This window comes from Solanum dulcamara, chromosome 4, assembly GCF_947179165.1.
Source record: "Solanum dulcamara chromosome 4, daSolDulc1.2, whole genome shotgun sequence".
Classification (NCBI taxonomy): Eukaryota; Viridiplantae; Streptophyta; class Magnoliopsida; order Solanales; family Solanaceae; genus Solanum; species Solanum dulcamara.
The window spans coordinates 27,676,085-27,695,237 of NC_077240.1; the positions used below are offsets into that span (position 1 = coordinate 27,676,085).

Genomic DNA, 19,153 nt, shown 5'->3' on the forward strand with positions numbered 1-19,153 from the left:
GACAGAACATGACGTAGCTTATCAGGGACATAACCTTAGATAAAACAGTATGAAGCACCTGAATTAGAGTAGAAAGTTAGTAGGTAGGAGTGTATCTATACTGAGTTGGCTATGGATGGATCAAAAGAGGCAGAAGTAGACGAAAGAAGTATAGAAGAGAGGTGATTAGACATGATATGATGTAGCTTATCATGGAAATGAATTTAAATAAAGCGGTATGAAGCACATGAATTAGGGTAAAATGTCAGTAGATAGGAGTGCATCTATACCGATAACTAAAAGTGTGTTGGCTTGTTGCCTTTACAAGTAGGCGTAGTACTAATCTTTTAGTTCCTTGCTCTTTGATGATACTACATTTAAATTAGGGATAATTATGCTACATGGTCATTCGGTAAAAATAACTATCAACAAAATGGTCATTCGTTGTATAGACATGTATAGTTAGTGTATATTTCATGTATAGTCAGTTTTTGAATGTATCATAATGTATATTCGGTGTATAACTCATATATAACTAATCTATATCGTATAGTCAATGTATTCTTTCTATGACTTTTGGCAAGTTATACTGTATAGTCACTATATATTTTCTATGATTTTAATTATTTTTTATGTAAATAAAATATGGCTATATTTGTTGTAAACTAATTAGTTTATTGTTTATATTTGAAATTGCCCCTTTAAATTAAACTTACTAACAGGATATTATATATTTTAAAAATATTTGAACTTGTTCAAAATTTTGTACAATTTATTACTCCTATAAATATTTAAGAAACCTATAATGATGCTATAAAGAAATTAAATTTGAAAATTTCAGAAAAGATTCATATGAAACTCTGAAGTTGTTTGAATTCAACTTTTTTGAATAAGTAACATCAATATTGAAATTTTTGAAAGTGGACCCACTAAACACACTCATAAGTCATAATATGTGGGGAAATATGTTTTTGATTTGGACAATATGTATTAGACAATCATGGTTTGTTTTTTCCAACAAAAGTGATCTTTGGGACCAAAATATTTCAACTAAATTGAAAACTCAACTCACATCTAGAACTTAAAGTCAAGTGTATGCCACTATACTCCATATAGACGGTGGTTTGAATTGGGAAGAGATGGAACATCAGTGAGAACTGAGAATTGGGTCAAGATAAAAATTTGGGGTTGGGATGGGGTGAGGTGAAAATAATTTTACTATTATATTATTTGGGCCCAAATGATAGTCTTTATGTTATTTGTCACTTTACCTCATTATCAGACAGCGTCGCTATAAAAATGCGACGGATAATACGATACTGTCCGTCATTTTTATTTTTTTAATTTATTTTTAATTAAAAGCAACTGATAGAGACACTTAGTCCGTCGCTTATTTTGGCGGATTTTTGCTTCAAAAATAAATTTTATTTATATATAATTATTTTATATATTTTTATAAAAAATAATTATTTATAAAATAAATATTACGACTCCATCCATCGAAAAATAATAATTTTAATTTATTAATTTTTTTAAAAAAGAGTGACGGACTGCGTCGCTTAGTCTGTCGCTCCTGGTCAACAAATTTAAAATAGCGACGGACTACGTCGCTTAGTCCGTCGCATTTTTTGGTCAAAGTCTGGTCAAATATTTTTTAAAAAAACATGGACTGAACGACGCAATCCGTTGCTTCTTTTAAAATATCTGAATGTAGTAGCGGGATTTCTCTCATTTCCCCAATTTTCTTTCTCTCTCTATCTCTCTTCTCTCATCTCCCGCCCCCGACCCCGACCACCCCAACGCCGGCCAAATTTCTCACGCCGGTGCAACCTCGCTATCAAGCTCCCCACCCCGACGCTGTCCTTTTCACTCCGGCAGTCTCTCTCTTCCTCTTTCATTGTTAAGGTTAGTTAGGGTTTTTATTTTTTTGTAATTTATGAATTTTTTGATTTGTTAGTTTGTTTAATTTATGCTATTAAAATAGTTAATTTGTATATTTGATTGTGAATTGGTGAATAGGTTATAGTTTTGATTTAGGGCTTTACTTTGAATTGAGTTTTTTTGAATTAGACTATGAATTGAGTATTTTAGTTTGTTGTAGTTTATTTGTATATATTGGATTGTAAAATTAGTAAATGTAGTTATAGTTTTGATTTTAGGGCTTAAGTTAGATTTGGGGTTGTTGAATTAGATTGTAAATTGGATAGTAATTTGTGAGTTAGTTAATTAGTTTATTCCATTTAGTTTGTTGTGGTTTATTTGTATATTGGATTGTAAAATTAGTGAATGTAGTTATAGTTTTAATTTTAGGCTTTAAGTTAGATTTGGAATTTTTGAATTAGATTGTAAATTGGATAGTAATTTGTGATTTGTTAGTTAATTAGTTTATTCCATTTAGTTTGTTGTAGTTTGTTTGTATATTGGATTGTAACTTAGGAAGTTTTGAAGTTTGAAACTTAGAGAAAAATATTGAAACCTAGAGGCTTGAATTTTAGGACTTTAAAACTTATAATTAGAATAATTTATATACTTGAATATTAGGATACTTAAATTTAGAACTTGAATTTCGAACTTGAATTTTTTGTTAACTTTAGAAATGTTGTTGATTGTATTCCTTTTGAACTAATTAAGCTAATTAGAGTTAGATATTCAAAGTCATGAAGTTGAACTTTAGGACTTTTGAAGTTAAACTTAGAAATTTTTTAGGTTTGTATAAATTTTGAACTCTTTAGACTTTAGAACTAATTTGAATAACTTAGATACTTGAATTTTAGGATATTTAAATTTAGAACTTCAACTTGAATGTCATGAGCTTTGAACTTAATTATTACTTGAATTAATTAGTACATGAACTTAATAATAACTTGAATTAATTAGAACTTGAACTTAATTAGAACTTGAATTAATTATAACTTGAACTTAATTATAACTTGAATTAATTAGAACTTGAACTTAATTATAACTTGAATTAATTAGAACTTGAACTTAATTATTATATGGATTAATTAATTATAACTTGAATTAATTATAACTTAAACTTAATTATTATATGAATTAATTAATTATAACTTGAATTAATGACACTTGTAGTCTCGATGAATTGTAGTCTTTAAGAACTAATTAAGCTTGAATATATATAATTTTGTAGATTGATCATCGTTTGTGGATGTATAACATGCATTATGAAGTTGGCGGTGGTTTGAAACCTAAATTTATTGACGGTGTAAGAAGTTTTATCAATCATGCAATGACACTTGATATTTTTAAGAGAAATGAATTGGTTAGGTGTCCTTGAAGTGAATGTAGGTGCTAGAATTTTTTTAAATCTAGATATAGTTATGGTTCATTTGTATGGTAATGGATTTAAGCCTAGATATTTTGTATGAGTTGATCATGGAGAAATAGATAGATTGAATAATATATTTTATAATTTGGTGCCCGTGGATGAATATAATATGCTTGCACTACATGGTCAAATTAGGGTTGAACATGATAGGGTTCCACGTGATAGAGTTCAACATGATACATTTCAATATGATAGAGTTTATGAAATGGTCAATGATGCTTTCGGGGTTCAAGATGGGATAAAATCCGAACAATATTTTTGATGAAGCTCCAAATGAAGAAGCAAGATGCTTCTATTAACAATTAGAAGAGGCTAGTCGTCCACTATGTAAAGGGAGTCTGCATTCTGCTTTGTTAGTTGCAGTTAGGTTAATGAATATTAAATTAGATTGGAGTGTTCCTCATACGGCTATGGACTTAATGGTTGATCTTTTGGGTGAACTGATTAATCTAAAGTTTAACATACCTAAGAAATTCTATCAAGCGAAGAGATTGGTTTACAAGTTAGGATTGTCGTATGATAGAATTCATTGTGTGCTAATGGTTGCATGTTGTTCTACAAGACTCATAGTGAATTAGAAAATTATAAGTTTTGTGGACATGCTCATTATAAGAGGACTCATGCTGGAAAGATGGTCAAAGGCGATGCATTATTTACCTCTTATTCCTAGATTAAAGAGGTTGTATGCATTGATGAGGTCTACTCCACATATGAGATAACATCGTGAATATAGAAGGCCGCCGGGTGTCTTGTCTCATCCATCTGATGGAAAAGTATGGAAACATTTTGATAAAATGTATCCAAATTTTTCTAGTGAACCATGAAATGTAAGATTGGGGTTGTGTGCAAATGGCTTCACACCATTCTCTAATGTTGCCTCATCTTATTCTTGCTGGCCTATATTTCTTACTTTGTACAATCTTCCTCCTAAAATATGCATGACAAGTTCGTACATCTTTCTAAGTTGTGTTATTTTGGGTCCTCGTAATTCTAAAAGTTTAATTGATGTCTTTCTACAACCATTGATAGATGAGCTAAAACTATTGTGGTTTGAAGGCGTACTGACTTATGATATATCAACTAAGCAAAATTTTATTAAGCATGCTTCTTTAATATGGACTATTAATGATTTTCCTGTATACGAAATATTGTCTGGTTGGATGACTGCTAGAAAGCTTGCTTGTCATCATTGAATGAAAAATAGTAAGGCATTCACCTTAAATCATGGAAGAAAAAATACATGATTTGATTGTCATCGTCAGTTCTTGCCGATAGACCACGAGTTTAGAAAAATGAAACATGCATTAAAAAAACAGGGTTGAAAATAATTCTCCACCTCCATCCCTGATAGGGCATCAAATTTGGGAGAGAGTTTCTCACCTCCACCTCCTCCGGATGCTAGACCCGATTAGCCGTTTGAGCTAGCACCTGGGCAGAAGGACAGGCTCGAGAGAGTCATGATTAAGTCCAATGGATTATCGTAAGTTTCTTTATTTTATTTATTTCTTTGTTGTTAATTTATAATACTTGAACTAACATGTTTGTCTTGTAGGTGACATCCTTCTAAACCAGCTGCCAGGGCTCTACAGGAGAGTGTTCGTAGGCTCTATATAGAGTCTTATTACTCTTGGAGCGTGATTCCAAATAGGATACGACATGCCATGTTTAATGAATTTAAGGTATATATGTTTTAGTTAATTAACTTATCTATTTTTAGTATACTTTAATTATCTAACACTACTAATTCTTTTTTCAGACTTCGTGTACTTGGCAGCCGAATTGCAATATAGTCATTGCGACCACATTTGAGAAGAAAGCGAGCGCTAGATTGTCTAGCTGGCTTAAGGCAGCCCGGAATTCCATGATACCTCCTAGTTGGATGTTACCATATATTTTTGAGGAGTTGTGTCGTTATTGGGATACCGATGAATTCAAGGTTATGTCCGAGCAAGTCAAAAAAACTAAAGGTAGTTTAAAGGGTGGCTCGCTACATCGGAGGTCCAAAGATGTTGGGACTATTACAAGTGAGATGGTAAGTTTTTAAAATTTGAAATTTTAATTCATATAAATTTAGTTCCTTAAATATTATTTGATTTATATCATCTAAAATTGTATTCTTATTTATAGGAAAAAGAATTGGGGCGCCCTCCCTTTCGTTGCGAGGTATTCAAGAAGACTCGTGTCAAGAAAAAGATCAATGAGTTAGATCCGGATGAGTGGATGGAGGAAAGGGCCGCAAAAAGTTATGTAAGTTATTTAAAATGTTACATTCTGTATTTTTGCATCTGGATTATTCGTAAGCTAACGGTTATAAATTCAAGGACTTTTAATTTTGAATTTTAAAAGGACATGATTTGTTATAGATGCCAAGTTATTTGAATAATTTATGTGAAGTAAAATACATCTCAAGAAGGACCCTTGAGCCAAATCAAAGTAGAAGCCATCAAATGTTTTTTTTTCTTAAAGTCACGTTTCAGGTAAGCCAACTTTGGGAGGCCATAACCTCTTTAGAATTTGGGAATTTGGGAAAGCTCTCAAAATGAAAGTTGTAGGTAATTGAAATATCTTTCCAACCATAGGTCGTGGGACAAAATGTAATATCGGAGTAATAAGATATAGATGTTTTAAGTTTGACAGGCCAAACTAAATAGTGAATTCGGCCCAACCCAATTCTAATTCGGGTCAGGCCCAATACCCACGAAATTAATCTAATTTTTATCTCTTCCTTCATACTTTAGACCAAGAAATATATGGAAATTTTCAGAGAGAGTAAGAGAAGGGAAAGCTAGAGAGAAACACCAACATCTACCACAATTAAAGCCCCGAATCTCAAAGCTCTTGAAGAGAAAATTGTTGTACGTCGTATTGGCTTCAATTTGAACTAGATATCATCCAATAAGGAGAAGATTTAATATGGTGCTGCAAATTTAAGGTAATATTAAAGTCTCCTTTTCATTGTTAACAAGTTTAGTTAGAGTTTTAACGGATTAGAACGGAGAAAATAGTGTTATAAACTAGTTTGGTGATTTGTTGAGATTTATGAGTTAAAGGGTTGTTTTAGGTAGCTTAAATGGATGGAATTAGCTTAGTGATGATGTATAATAATGGTTGATATTGTTTTGATGTTGTTGATGAGTTATTGTTCTTGAATTTTGAGGAAAAAGGTGTATGAAGATTGTGAATGTTCAAACCCGTTTTTGGAATTGAGTAGTTGGTAGTAATTCTGGAATATCTCATTGTGTAGACCTTCGATTTTAGATATTAAACATATTTTGGAAAGATAATACACATACCTACAACTCTTATGTTTATGTTGTAGTCTATATCTGTTGTTATTATATCAAAAAATGAGGATGAATCATAAGACAAATTCTGTCCAAATTCTGAATTGCAAAATTCCCTCATGTATACCTGTTAGTGTTTTGATGATATCTCTTTGTAGAAAATGAGTTTTGAGTGGATTCTTTTGCATTGGAAACTTAAGGCAGAGATATAAATGTTTTATGAAGGTCATAAAGTCCAGTTTTGCCGTTTTCATTTTCAACATTTAGATACAACTTGAGGTACTCAGCTTTCCGAATTTACTGCTTTAGTAACATGAGTCGGGTGGAAACATTCTAGGCTTATTGTCAATAATAAATCTTATTTTGTGTCAATATTTTGGATTGTTGATGTTTTTTGATGATTATATGGCTGGTTTAAAAGTGGGAAAAGTGAGCGGTATAGGGGAGGTGTTGTCCAATTTTTTTTAGAAATAACCTACTAACGATAGACTACGTTTTATTCTTGTCCATAGCTTAACCATAGTGCTTAACGTTTTAATATAAGTTGAGACAATATTGGACAGCATATACGTATAAACGCTAAAGGTATGTAAAGTTAACATTTTCTTCTTTTGGCATGATCCATATAAAACGAACGAATGACGTATGCTTAAATTCCAAAGAAACTCTTATTCGTAGATATACTCGGATGGCTACCGTTCTTGATTTTCAAAATTTATATTGTTATGTCTTGACTCATGTGTATGATTCCAGCCATCCTAGTTGGTATAACTCATGTTGTGGTATAATTCATATTTTAGTATAATCCATAATTGGTGTGATTCATAATGACTATTGTCTTGGTTTTCAAATGATGGACTGTTTTGCTTATTCTATTAAGTCTCCGATAATGATCAAATTTCACAAGGTTGCTAATGATACCTTATTCGTGCATATTGTTATGGTATTATTCACCGAGTCCTACGATAGGCTGGGTATGTTATCATGTATGGATTCCACTACATTATTCACCGAGTCCCTTACTAGAGGGCCGGGTACGTGATATGATAATATGATATTATGATGATATGACGATATGATTATGGCACCGAGTTCCATAATGGGCCGAGTACGGTATCAGTGTACACTACTCTATTCATCGAGTCCCTTGCTAGAGGGCCGGGTATGGTATATATATACATATGACGATATATTGATATAATTGTGACACCAAGTCCCATAACGGGCCAGGTACGATATATGATGATGATATGCATGTCTTCATTTTATAAGACACAGGTACAGTGATTTATTGATTATGATACTTGACTCCTGAATCTTTATTTCAGATGTGAGCTCCTTTACGATATTTTATGCTTTATATACTCGGTACATATTTTGTACTGACCCCCTTCTTCGGGGGGCTGCGTTTTGTGCCCGTAGGTACATATACTCATTTTGGAGAGCCGCCAGCTTAGGATTCTACTCAACGGGTTTGAAGTGCTCCATTGTCTCGGAGCCTAAACTTTTGGTATTAATCCTTATAATGTATATATTTGTGTATTTAGGGGTACGGCGGGGCCCTGTCCCGTCATATGCTATTGTTAATCCTCTTAGAGGTCTGTAGACACATGAGTGAGTTGTATGTAGATGTTGTCTGGTGTACTAGTATGGCTTATGTTTTTGGACGTTTACATTCGGAGTGAAAGCCTTGTCGGCTTACGTATTATGTTATCTTATTTTTGACAATTAAGACTCTCCAAGAAACAGGTGATTTTGGTATATATATATAAGTGACAGTTTGAGACGACGTGCAGTCCATATAAATCCTATATCATATTTAACTGCCGATTGACTATAGGTAATAGGTGTGTATACGAGTGTCCAATTTGGACACTAGTCACGGCCCACGGGGCTAGGTCGTGACATAAAATATATAGTGTATATATATGAATTAAAATTTTATGATGATAACTTTTATTTTCAAATGCAGAATATATAAGCGGTGCATTGATGAGATGAGAAATTCGATGCAGCTCACGCCAAAAGAGTCCACTAGAATTTGGACTGAAAGATGGTAGAAGGAACGCATAAGGGAAGAATCTATGGGATAGGCTCTCAAAACGACGTTCGACGACTCCAATCAGGTCTATAAGGTATTGAGTCATCACGCCAAGCCAAGGCACTTGATGGTGTTCAGATAGCTGAGATGTCGAGGAAAATCTTAGACCTTATATGTGCATTGACAACGTCTGAGGAAAGAAGACTTTTTGAACAAAAAAGAACGGATCAAACCATCGAGAAAATAAAAAAATAAGTGCTCAACCTCGCTCGTAGGCCATCCCGCTCTTCAAGAGCATCCACTTCTGGCGATGACTCATCAGAGGATGAAGAATACATAGCCCCCGCTCCTCCTTAGCTACATTACTCCTATGTTTTTGAATATTTTTGTTAAGTAAGACTTTTACAAGTGTTTAGTCTATTAATTTTACATCTTTGAATGTTTTTTAAAGTTGTGGAAGATATATTAAATTGATTGTGTTGTCTGAGCTTGTTGTTGATTGTGTTATTTAGGCTATTATTGATTTGAATTGATTGAGCAGGTTAGGCAGCAGGAAATTATAGGGTTCTACTATAAAAAAATGCAGAAAAAGCGATGGACAGGACCCTATTGTCTGTCGCTTTTTCTGTATTTTTTTTAAAAAAAAATCAAAAATTGCGACGGACAGGGTCGCTTAGTCCGTTGCTTTGTTCCTTGTAATTAACAACAATGAAGAACATAGCAATGGACATAACAACGCTGTCCATCACTTTTCTAAAAAGTTTCGTTTTCAAAATTGCGATGGATTGCGTCATTATGTTCATCATGCTGGAGAACAAAGTGACGTAGTCAGTCGCAATTTTAACAATTATTTTTTTTAAAAAAAATATAATAGAGATGGACTACGTCTCTTATAAACGACACATTCCTTCGCTTTTTGACTATTTTTTTTGTAGTGCGTGTGTGTGAATTACACGCCTCTATTGTTTGATAGTGTACAATGACTTCTGTGGAGGATAAGATACAGGAAGTGAGGTTGAGATGATTCGGTAATTTGATGAGAAAACACACGGATACCTTAGTACGGAGGTATGAGAGGTTGGTTATGGTTGGATTTAGGAGAGACAGAGGTAGACCAAGAAACTATTAGGGAAATGTGATTAGACAAGACATGACGCAGTTGCAGCTTACCAAAAACATGACCTTAGATAAGAAGGTGGAGAGGATATGAATTAGGATAGCAGGTAAAAGGTTAATATGTAAGAATGCATGCGCACTAGTAGGTAGGAGTGCTTTGTCTTGTGCCCATACTAATAGTCGCAGGATTACTCTTATAGTTTATTATTCTTCGATTTCTGTGACCATCTATTATTTTATGTAGTTTGTTTGTATAGTATTGTTATATTAATTACTATTTTTTGTTTTTGTTACAATTATTTATTGTAGTTTCATTATGCCTTGTCCTAGACTCTTTTTGCATTGAGCCGGATGTCTATTGGAAACAGCCTCTCTATATCACCTTTGAGGTGGAAGTAAAGTTTGCGTACACACTACTCTTCTCAAAGTCTAATGTGTGAAACTACATTGATATGTTATTTTTATTAGAGTACTAGAATATGGATACAACTTTTGAAGGCTCATAATAGATAGAAGCATAAAACGCATTTCGTGAATGTGATTTATAAGTTTATTCTGCATGTAAGACTAAACTGATTCAGTCCATCTATCTTTGTTGTAGTATTTTTTTTATATACATATAAAGAAATTTTAGAAAGGGGCTAATTTATCTATCTATATTATTTTAAAAGCATGAATTAAGGTCCTTAAAAATGTTGATTGAATTTTTGCACTTTATTAAAAGACAAAATTGTCATTTACTATTTTTCTCAAATTATTATTTATTATCATTATAACATTTAGGACTTTGAAATTCATTAAAATTATAGTTATTAAATCTTTACTTATTTATAATAGGTAAGAACTTCTAATATTTAATACTTTAAAATTTACTAACATTTTGCTTCTTAAATCTTTCCTTATTTGAACTATATTAAAAATCCTACTATTTAAGACTTTAAAATCAATATTTTTATCTTATATAAATCTTACTTAAATTATGATGAATAAATAAATTAGAAATATTAAAGAAAAAGGTTTTAAATAAAACTTTTCTATATGAAATTCTTATCATTTAAATAAATAACATTTATTAAACGTCAATTGCTATTTTTGTAATTTTGTTCTTCTTGTATATATTATTATTAATTGATGCGAGACAATGCAAAACACGGAACTTACAAATATTAATAAGGGAGACATCAACTCCTCTCATATCAATCAATAATTTTATTGATTGATGCGACACACAAGTGTAAAATACATAACTATAATATAATATTAATAAGGGAGAATGAGGAGGGTGAATTGGTCAATTCCGACCCTAAGCTCCTCTCATTCTCCCTTATTAATATTAGAATATAATTAGTGAAGTAAAATAAAATGATATGCACATTTATTTATGGGAGAGAACAACTTCTCCTTTTCAATTCCTTGTTTTATTCTACCAACTTCTTGGTAATTCATAAACTAGAGAAAATAATGAGCATAAGCTTTTTGTACTTATTAAATAACGTCTTTTAAGTCCTTTACACCAAAAGGCAAAGATATTGGCCCTTTACAACCTTTAGTTTTGACATTAGATCTCTAATGACATAAAATGCAAAAATATCACCAAATTTGCTGCACCATCAATTGCTTGAAGTTGGCTGCATCTCAGAAGGATCTTGCAAATTCTCCCAGCAAAAACCAGAGCCAATGTGAGCACTTAGCGTCACCATTTTCCACCTTCTATCTTGCACATAACGCATTGAGCAGCACGTGACCAAGCATAACGTCCACGAAGTATTGGTGCCCAATTTGACCATCTATCCACTTTCGTTTGGCAGGAACACGACCATAATGCATCCCATCATTGCATCGATTGTCATAATGCCATGGATAAGTCATGTCGAAATCATCAATGACATGATCAACTAAACCATATGCCCTAAACTTATCCAAGACTACCCCATTGAAGGCCTCCATTTTATTTGGATTGAATCCTAATATTCTAGCATATCCACCAGTGGCTATTGTGGTTCTATATATGACTCGGGGAGGTCTCAACCCTCTCTGCCTTACCCCATTAAGTACCTCAACCCAGAATGATGCAGCATAGTCGGCAACTTCAATGAAATGCCTAATATTAGACCAATGCAGTCCATCATGTAAGCCTGAATTCATGATTATAGTGTCTGGAACAACATGTCTAGAGAAGTACCCTTTCAAAAGTTCTCTGTAGTCTGCATCCGCCAACGAATTCAACCCTTGATTATTACCTGTCTCATTAGGATGCCCATTGAAAATATTAGTAAATCGAACTCTCTGTGATGGATTCCTCGGGTTGCTGATGTTCAAATCAATTCTTCTTGGAACCTCCTTTATATCATTCACATCTAAAATGAAATTAAGAATGTTTCTCACTGTGTCACAATGATTCGAATCACCCCACCAGAAAATCCAGCGATCTTTCAAACAATTCCATGCTTCTTCACTTGAGAACATCTTAAATGAACAATGTGCTGAATATACCCAACCATTACTCTCCAAGGACCCTAGTGGACCATCACACCATGGTTTTTGGCATGGAAAATTTGGCTCTTGGCATCTGTATCGGCCATCATCGCTAATTAGGCAGCTATCATTCTTGGCATGAAGAGTCCATCGACCAGACCATACATTTCTAACAAGATCTAACTTCTTGCATTGAGATATTTCAGGTAATTCAATGGAGGACTTGGAGAATTTGATTGGGATCACGCGTAAAACCTTGTCAAATGCAAATCTTTCAGGCCAAAACCTCAAGCCTTCATAATGCCGAAATAGTAGGATGATTGTGAGATTATAATCCCCTGAAAAATCAGGGTGGACTTGTAGGGAAAACTGGTAAGTACCATTGCCTAAATCTTTAATAGGAGGCCTAGACTTCCATGTTTCACCAGCAATATCAGTTTCAAAATAATCACCACCTAAACAATGGGGCTTCCCAGAATCATCCACTACATGGAAAACAAACTGATGAATATCCCCAGTTGACAACTCAACGTTCTTACGACCATCCAAAGCAGGGATTTTTACATCCACAGTTATTGATCCCCTACACGATTCACCACCCGGAGCCAACCACTTTTTAAGAAGATATGATGAATAGTTTGCCTCTAATTCAGCTGAAATCCACCTAAAAACTCTTGGTCTTGAAGCTGGTTCCTTATGGGACAAATTTCTCACCATTTCAAGACTGAAATCAGGGGCATTACTTTGATTTTGGGGGGGGAAATCTTGGTTCAGTTTTTGGTAAGTAGTTAACCAAAACTTGTAATATTGGATAATATTGGTAAAGCTGAAATCTTTAAAGGTAGGACTTAACTTTCCTGAACTATTCACCTTTAACATAACAAAATTTCTAGAAAAACTACCCACGTTGACACTATCAATCTCCCACACAATCAAGATTCCAAGAAAAACACCCATTGTCAATAGTTTAAACCACCATTGAATCTTGGGGCTATTTGACCTCATAACCCACCCAAAATTTGCATATTTCTCAGACATATTGCCAATGCTGACACCAATCTACCAAAAGGAAACCACAGAACAATATAACCAGCCAAGAATCTTGAAAAGCTTCAATTTTTTTCTCCACAATCTTTGATAATTAGCAGAAACTCAGAAAATATCAGAAAAGCCAATAACAAAACTGTACAAACCCACCAAGAATTTTGAAAATCTTGACCTATTGGCTAAACAAGATGAATTTTTTTACATTTAAGCTTATGAAGAATAACAAAATTAAAGTACTAGTGACTATTTTGCAATCAAAAAGTAGTGAAAAAACTAAAGAAATGTAGTGAAACTTACATTACAGCTTCAAAAATGGTGCAAAAGAAATCATGCTATAGTTGAGCATCACTCCTTCTATGCATAACTTTTATAGGAAAATGCTTACAAATTGATTACTTTTTACTTTATTCTTCAATTCATCACCTGCATTTCTTTATTACTTAAAATTGATCATATATGCAAACTTATTTAGACATAATTATTTTTGTACAATACGTTTAGCAATTATCATCAAACTAAAGGAAATAAAACTTCTTTTTTTCTTGCTCGTATTGTTCATGATGTATCTTGAATTCTTGATGGTGCTTAGAGAATTGTTTTAATATATTCCTATTTATACATCTTATTTAATTAAATGCACTCGATTGGAGAACATGTATCTTGATCTTACTTACATAACTATTTTAATTTGAGTTTTATTTTGATTTTAGTATTTTTTTTATTTGGTTAAACGTATTTGCTTAGAGAACATGAATGGAAATTCTCTAATTATATTTTATTTATATTTCAATATTATATAACTTGTTCTACATATATGAGACTTAAAAAATACAAGTTTATTTATCTCATTTATACACATTCAAATTTTTCCAAGTTCATAGAGATGATAAAAAGTTAATGAGCAAAGTTCATAGTCTAGGTCAAGTGTTTGGAAGATATAATACCTTCGTTATATTTGTTTCATTCAACGTACTACGCACAAATAAATTGATAAATAAAAAGGTAAATCAATTAATCCGTTAATGTTTTTATACAAAATCATCATTTGATCGTCTTTGTTATTCCGAATAAAAGTGTGTTATCAATCATAATTAAAATTAATAGAGTCATATATATATATATATCTTGAAAAATTATTTAGTAAAAGAGCAGAAACTTTCATTAACGTGATGTCACAATCAAATATTGTTTACTTCAAAAGAAAACAAAACTTACCTTCTTTTTTTCTTTTATTTAATACTAAATATGATTATTGTGTTTGCAAATTGCAACTACTACTTCAAAATCACTTTTTTCCGACACAACATAAGTTTGTTAGTTTTGAATCAACACTTTTAGAATATGCAAATTCAATTTGGCTTTATTTTTTTTAATTTTTTTTTGTGTGTGGGGTGGGGTGGGGTGGAGGTAACACTTTACTGATGAATTTTGATTTTAATCCTTGTAATATTTTGTTAAGCATATTTAGCCTTTAATTAATTCAAATATGTGATTTGATCTCTTTATAATTTAGAGCATTTATAGAACTAATTATCCTCAAAATACGAAATAACAATATAAATTAACACGGCACATGAGTAGCAAAATAGATACAATTAATAATTCATTAATTTTAAAAAGAGCTTCACCTTAACTTTTATAGATCAAGAGAAAAAGAAACTCAAATATTACCTAATGCGATGAAGTTAGCACATATGATAAACCAAAATTTTATCAACGTCAATCAATAATTCATCATGCAATAAAAAGTATATGATAATCGAGATGTTTCCACTTGCATACTAAAACATGTAACACTCCGTGGGTTTGAGGTTGTCTATTTATTCCTTTTGAAGATTATTGCGAGCTTAATTCAAGAGAGTTGTTTGTTTGTTTATTTAGGCTTGGCCTTGTCGGACCAAATGTGTTATTGTCGAACTCGATTTGTATGTGAATAGAAATTCACAAAACAAATTAACACGCACCTATTAAAAGGCAAACACACATGAATAATAAATGGGACTACAAGAAGCTCAAGAAATGAATAATAATGTCCTCTTTCTCCTCTTATTAAAAGGCAAACACTCATGAAAGACAAGAGGAGCAGAGAAACTAAACCCCATAGACTAAAGAAGTACACACATGAAAAGTCAGAAGAAAGATGTAAGTCATTACTCAGAATGCTTTTGCAGCTTTGTAAATTTCTGAGAATGCAGACATTAATTCATAAAGGAGAAAGGAAAAAAGATGCAAAAGAAAGAAGTAAATAAAATGAATGGAGTAAATGGTAATACTAATATTCATTAAATCTACACTATAGTCCAAGCAAATGGGACTACAAGAAGCTAAAAAAATGAATAATAAACCCCCTATACAACCTATAGTATTGGCCTACAACGTGGAAGAAAATCCAGAAAACATAATGACATAGTATAGTACATAAAAATAGATTAAGAATATCACTTGCAAAATTCTAGCAGCCAAGCTTGAAATGCACCATCAATTGCTTGAAGTTAGCTGCGTCTCAGAAGGTAACTCACGACCTTCTATCTTGCACATAACGCATTGATTAGCACGTGACCAAGCATAACGTCCACAAAGTATTGGTGACCAATCTGGCCATCCCTCCACTTCATCTTGGACGGAGCACGGCCATAATGCACCCCGTCATTGCATCTGTTGTCGTAGTGCCATGGATAGGTCATGTCGAAATCATCAATGACGCGATCAACTAAACCATATGCCCTAAACTTATCCAAGACTACCCCATTGAAGGCCTCCATTTTACTTGGATTGAATGCTAATTGTCTAGCATAGCCACCGGTGGTAATTGTGGTCCTATATATGACTTCGGGTGGTCTCAACCCTCTCTGCCTTACCCCATTAAGTACCTCAGCCCAGAATGATGCAGCATAATCGGCACCTTCAATGAAATGCCTAATATTAGGCCAATACACTCCATCATGTAAGCCCGAATTCATGATTATAGCGTCTGGAACAACATGTCCAGAGAAGTACCCTTTCAGAAGTTCTCTATAGTCAGCATCTCTCAATGAATTCAAGCCTTGATAATTGCCTGTCTGGTTATGATGCCCATTGAAAATGTTAGTAAATCGAACGGTTTGTGACGGATTCCTCGGGTTGCTGACGTTCAAATCAACTCTTCTTGGGACGTCCTTTATATCATTCACATCTAAAATGAAATTAAGGATGTTTCTCACTGTGTCACAGTGATTCGAATCGCCCCACCAGAAAATCCAGCGATCCTTCAAACAATCCCATGCTTCTTCACTTGAGAACATCTTGAATGAACAATGTGTTGAATATACCCAACCATTGCTCTCCAAGGATCCCAGTGGACCATCACACCATGGTTTTTGGCATGGAAAATTTGGTTCTTGGCATCTGTATCTCCCATCTCTGCTAATTGGGCAGGTATCATTCTTGGCATGACGAGTCCATCGACCAGACCAAACATCTCTAACAAGATCTGACTTCTTGCATCGAGATATGTCAGGTAAATCAACGGAGGACTTGGAGAATTTGATTGGGATCACGCGCAGAACCTTGTCAAATGCAAATCTTGCAGGAGAGAACTTCAAGCCTTCATGATGTCGAAATAGTAGGATGATTGTGAGATTATAATCCCCAGAAAAACCAGGGTGGACTTGTAGGGAAAACTGGTAAGTACCATTGCCTAAATCTTTAATAGGAGGCCTAGACTTCCATGTTTCACCAGCAATATCAGTTTCAAAATAATCACCACCCAAACAATGGGGTTTCCCAGAATCATCCAATGCATGAAAAACAAACTCATGAATTTCCCCAGTTGACAACTCAATGTTCTCACGACCATCCAAAGCAGGGATTTTTACATCCACAGTTCTTGAATCCCTACACGGTTCGCCACCAGGAGCCAACCACTTAGTAAGAAGATTCGACGAATAGTTTGCCTCTAATTCAGCTGAAATCCACCTAAGAACTCTTGGTCTTGAACCCTCAACCCATTCCTGTTCCTTATGGGACAAATTTGACACCATTTCAAGACTGAAATCAGGGGAATTACCTTGATTTTCAGTCACATTAACTGGTTGAGGTTCGACTTTAGGAGCAAGATTTTTTCGGGTAAAATCTTGGTTCAGATTCTGTTGAGTATTTACAGAATGGGGTCTGAGAGAAATATTGGTAAAGTTGATATCTTTAAAAGTAGGACTAAACTTTCCTGAACTATTCACCTTCAACAAAACAAAATCTCTCTGAAAACTACCGACGCTGACACCATCAATCCCCCAAACAATCAAGATTCCAAGAAAAACACCCATTGTCAATAGCTTAAACCACCATTGAACCTTGGGGTTATTAGACCTCATAACCCACCCAAAATTTCCAGCTTTCTCAGGCATCTGAGAAGAAAACATATTGTCAATGTTGACACCAACCCACCAAACTCCAACAGCAATGCAGCTGTACAAGTACCACCCAACCAAGAACCATAAAAATGATGACTTTCCCCCAAATCTTTGAATATCAGACCAACAGCTAGCAGAACCGTACAAACCCACTAAGAATCTTGAAAAGCCTCACCTACTAGTCAAAAAGATCAATTTTTTTCAAATTAAGTTTCTGAAAACAGAAATACCCAATTCTTTAAACAAGAAAATAAGTACGACTATGGACTTTTTTTTTTCCAATAAAATGTAGTGAAAAAGCTAAAGAAATGTAGTGAAACTTACTTTAAAAGCTTTAATAAAAAAAAAGAAGCTTTTTAGGCAGCTGAATGAGCTTCACTTGTTTACTGCAGAAACAGAGACAAAAATATAAGGAGGAAAATGATAAGAATGAAAAATGAGGAGGAGGAAGATTCTAACAATGGTACAAAACAATAATACTAATAATAATTTAAAAGAGCTGTTGATTGACGATTGTAATTGATATTCTGAATTCGTCGATAATGCCCTTGGAGTTGTGTAGAATTACTATTATTGAGACATCACCGACAGACACGGAAATGGAATATTGAGCCGCGGAACATGGGATTTTTATCCCACCGCCCTTACCGGGGCATTTCTGTCTTCTTGAAATTATTGGCCACGCTGGTTCAATGATAAGTTGCCACGTGTCAATCATTTTAATTTCATTTTTTCTTTATGTTAACTATACAAAATTCACCTTTTCAATTTGAGTCGGAATCAAACTATTTTCTAAAATTAGTTGAGTTGGTTATATGAATCTAATAGCTATTTTTAGACTCTATATTATTCATAGTTAGTTTGTGAGTATAAATTAATTAATTTGACTTTATTGACACTTACCGTGTGCTCTATCCTTATAGGTTAAAATCGCTAACATAAACAAATATTTATAAAGATAGAATAGATTATTTTCTTATTTTGAATAACTAAATCAATATTTTTCACCCCGTATGATTCATAGTATATGATATGAACCATGAAAAGAATGCAAAAAGAGAGTTCTTAGTATAATCACATTACTAGTAGCTATATTATTTTGAAAGACAAAATCTTTATGGGTAGCGCTTTTGATAAGTTGTATAAAAAAAATATTAAATATGATATATTAATAATGTTGAAATTGATAATGCTAAGATTTAATTATGTCTGACATTTTTTTAATTACTATTTAGTTTATCGTATTAAATGAATAGGCATGTATTAGAAAAGGATTAGTACCTCATATTAATTACAATATTATTCTTATAAACCCTACCTAATACACATCCCATATTATATTTACTTCATTCATATACTATGCACAAATAAATTGATAAATAAAAAGGTGAAGAAAAAAATAAAAGTACCTAAGCCAGAGAGAAGAGGTAGGAACTTTACTCAATAACTTAAAAATTCTTGAATCTCATTATAAAAA

At 33.2% G+C, this 19,153-nt stretch overlaps 2 protein-coding genes across 3 annotated transcripts; both read right to left on the minus strand.

Annotated features, from left to right (window-relative positions):
* Positions 1-11,280: 11,280 nt before the first annotated feature.
* LOC129884923 (uncharacterized) lies at positions 11,281-13,434 on the minus strand. The gene has a single exon (XM_055959188.1). The coding sequence runs from the start codon at positions 13,277-13,279 to the stop codon at positions 11,477-11,479; it is 1,803 nt and encodes a 600-aa protein (XP_055815163.1). The 5' UTR covers positions 13,280-13,434; the 3' UTR covers positions 11,281-11,476.
* A 2,109-nt stretch (positions 13,435-15,543) lies between these two features.
* LOC129887169 (uncharacterized) lies at positions 15,544-18,129 on the minus strand. Of its 2 annotated transcripts, none has more exons than XM_055962148.1 (2): positions 18,001-18,129; positions 15,544-17,851 (listed from the first exon to the last, which is right to left on the minus strand). In XM_055962148.1, exon 2 carries the CDS (start codon positions 17,683-17,685, stop codon positions 15,814-15,816), a length of 1,872 nt encoding a protein of 623 aa, XP_055818123.1. In that variant the 5' UTR covers positions 17,686-17,851; positions 18,001-18,129; the 3' UTR covers positions 15,544-15,813. The 2 variants fall into 2 exon arrangements, with proteins under 2 accessions (XP_055818123.1, XP_055818122.1); XM_055962147.1 differs by having other exon boundaries at positions 15,544-17,854.
* Between the last annotated feature and the right edge of the window lie 1,024 nt (positions 18,130-19,153).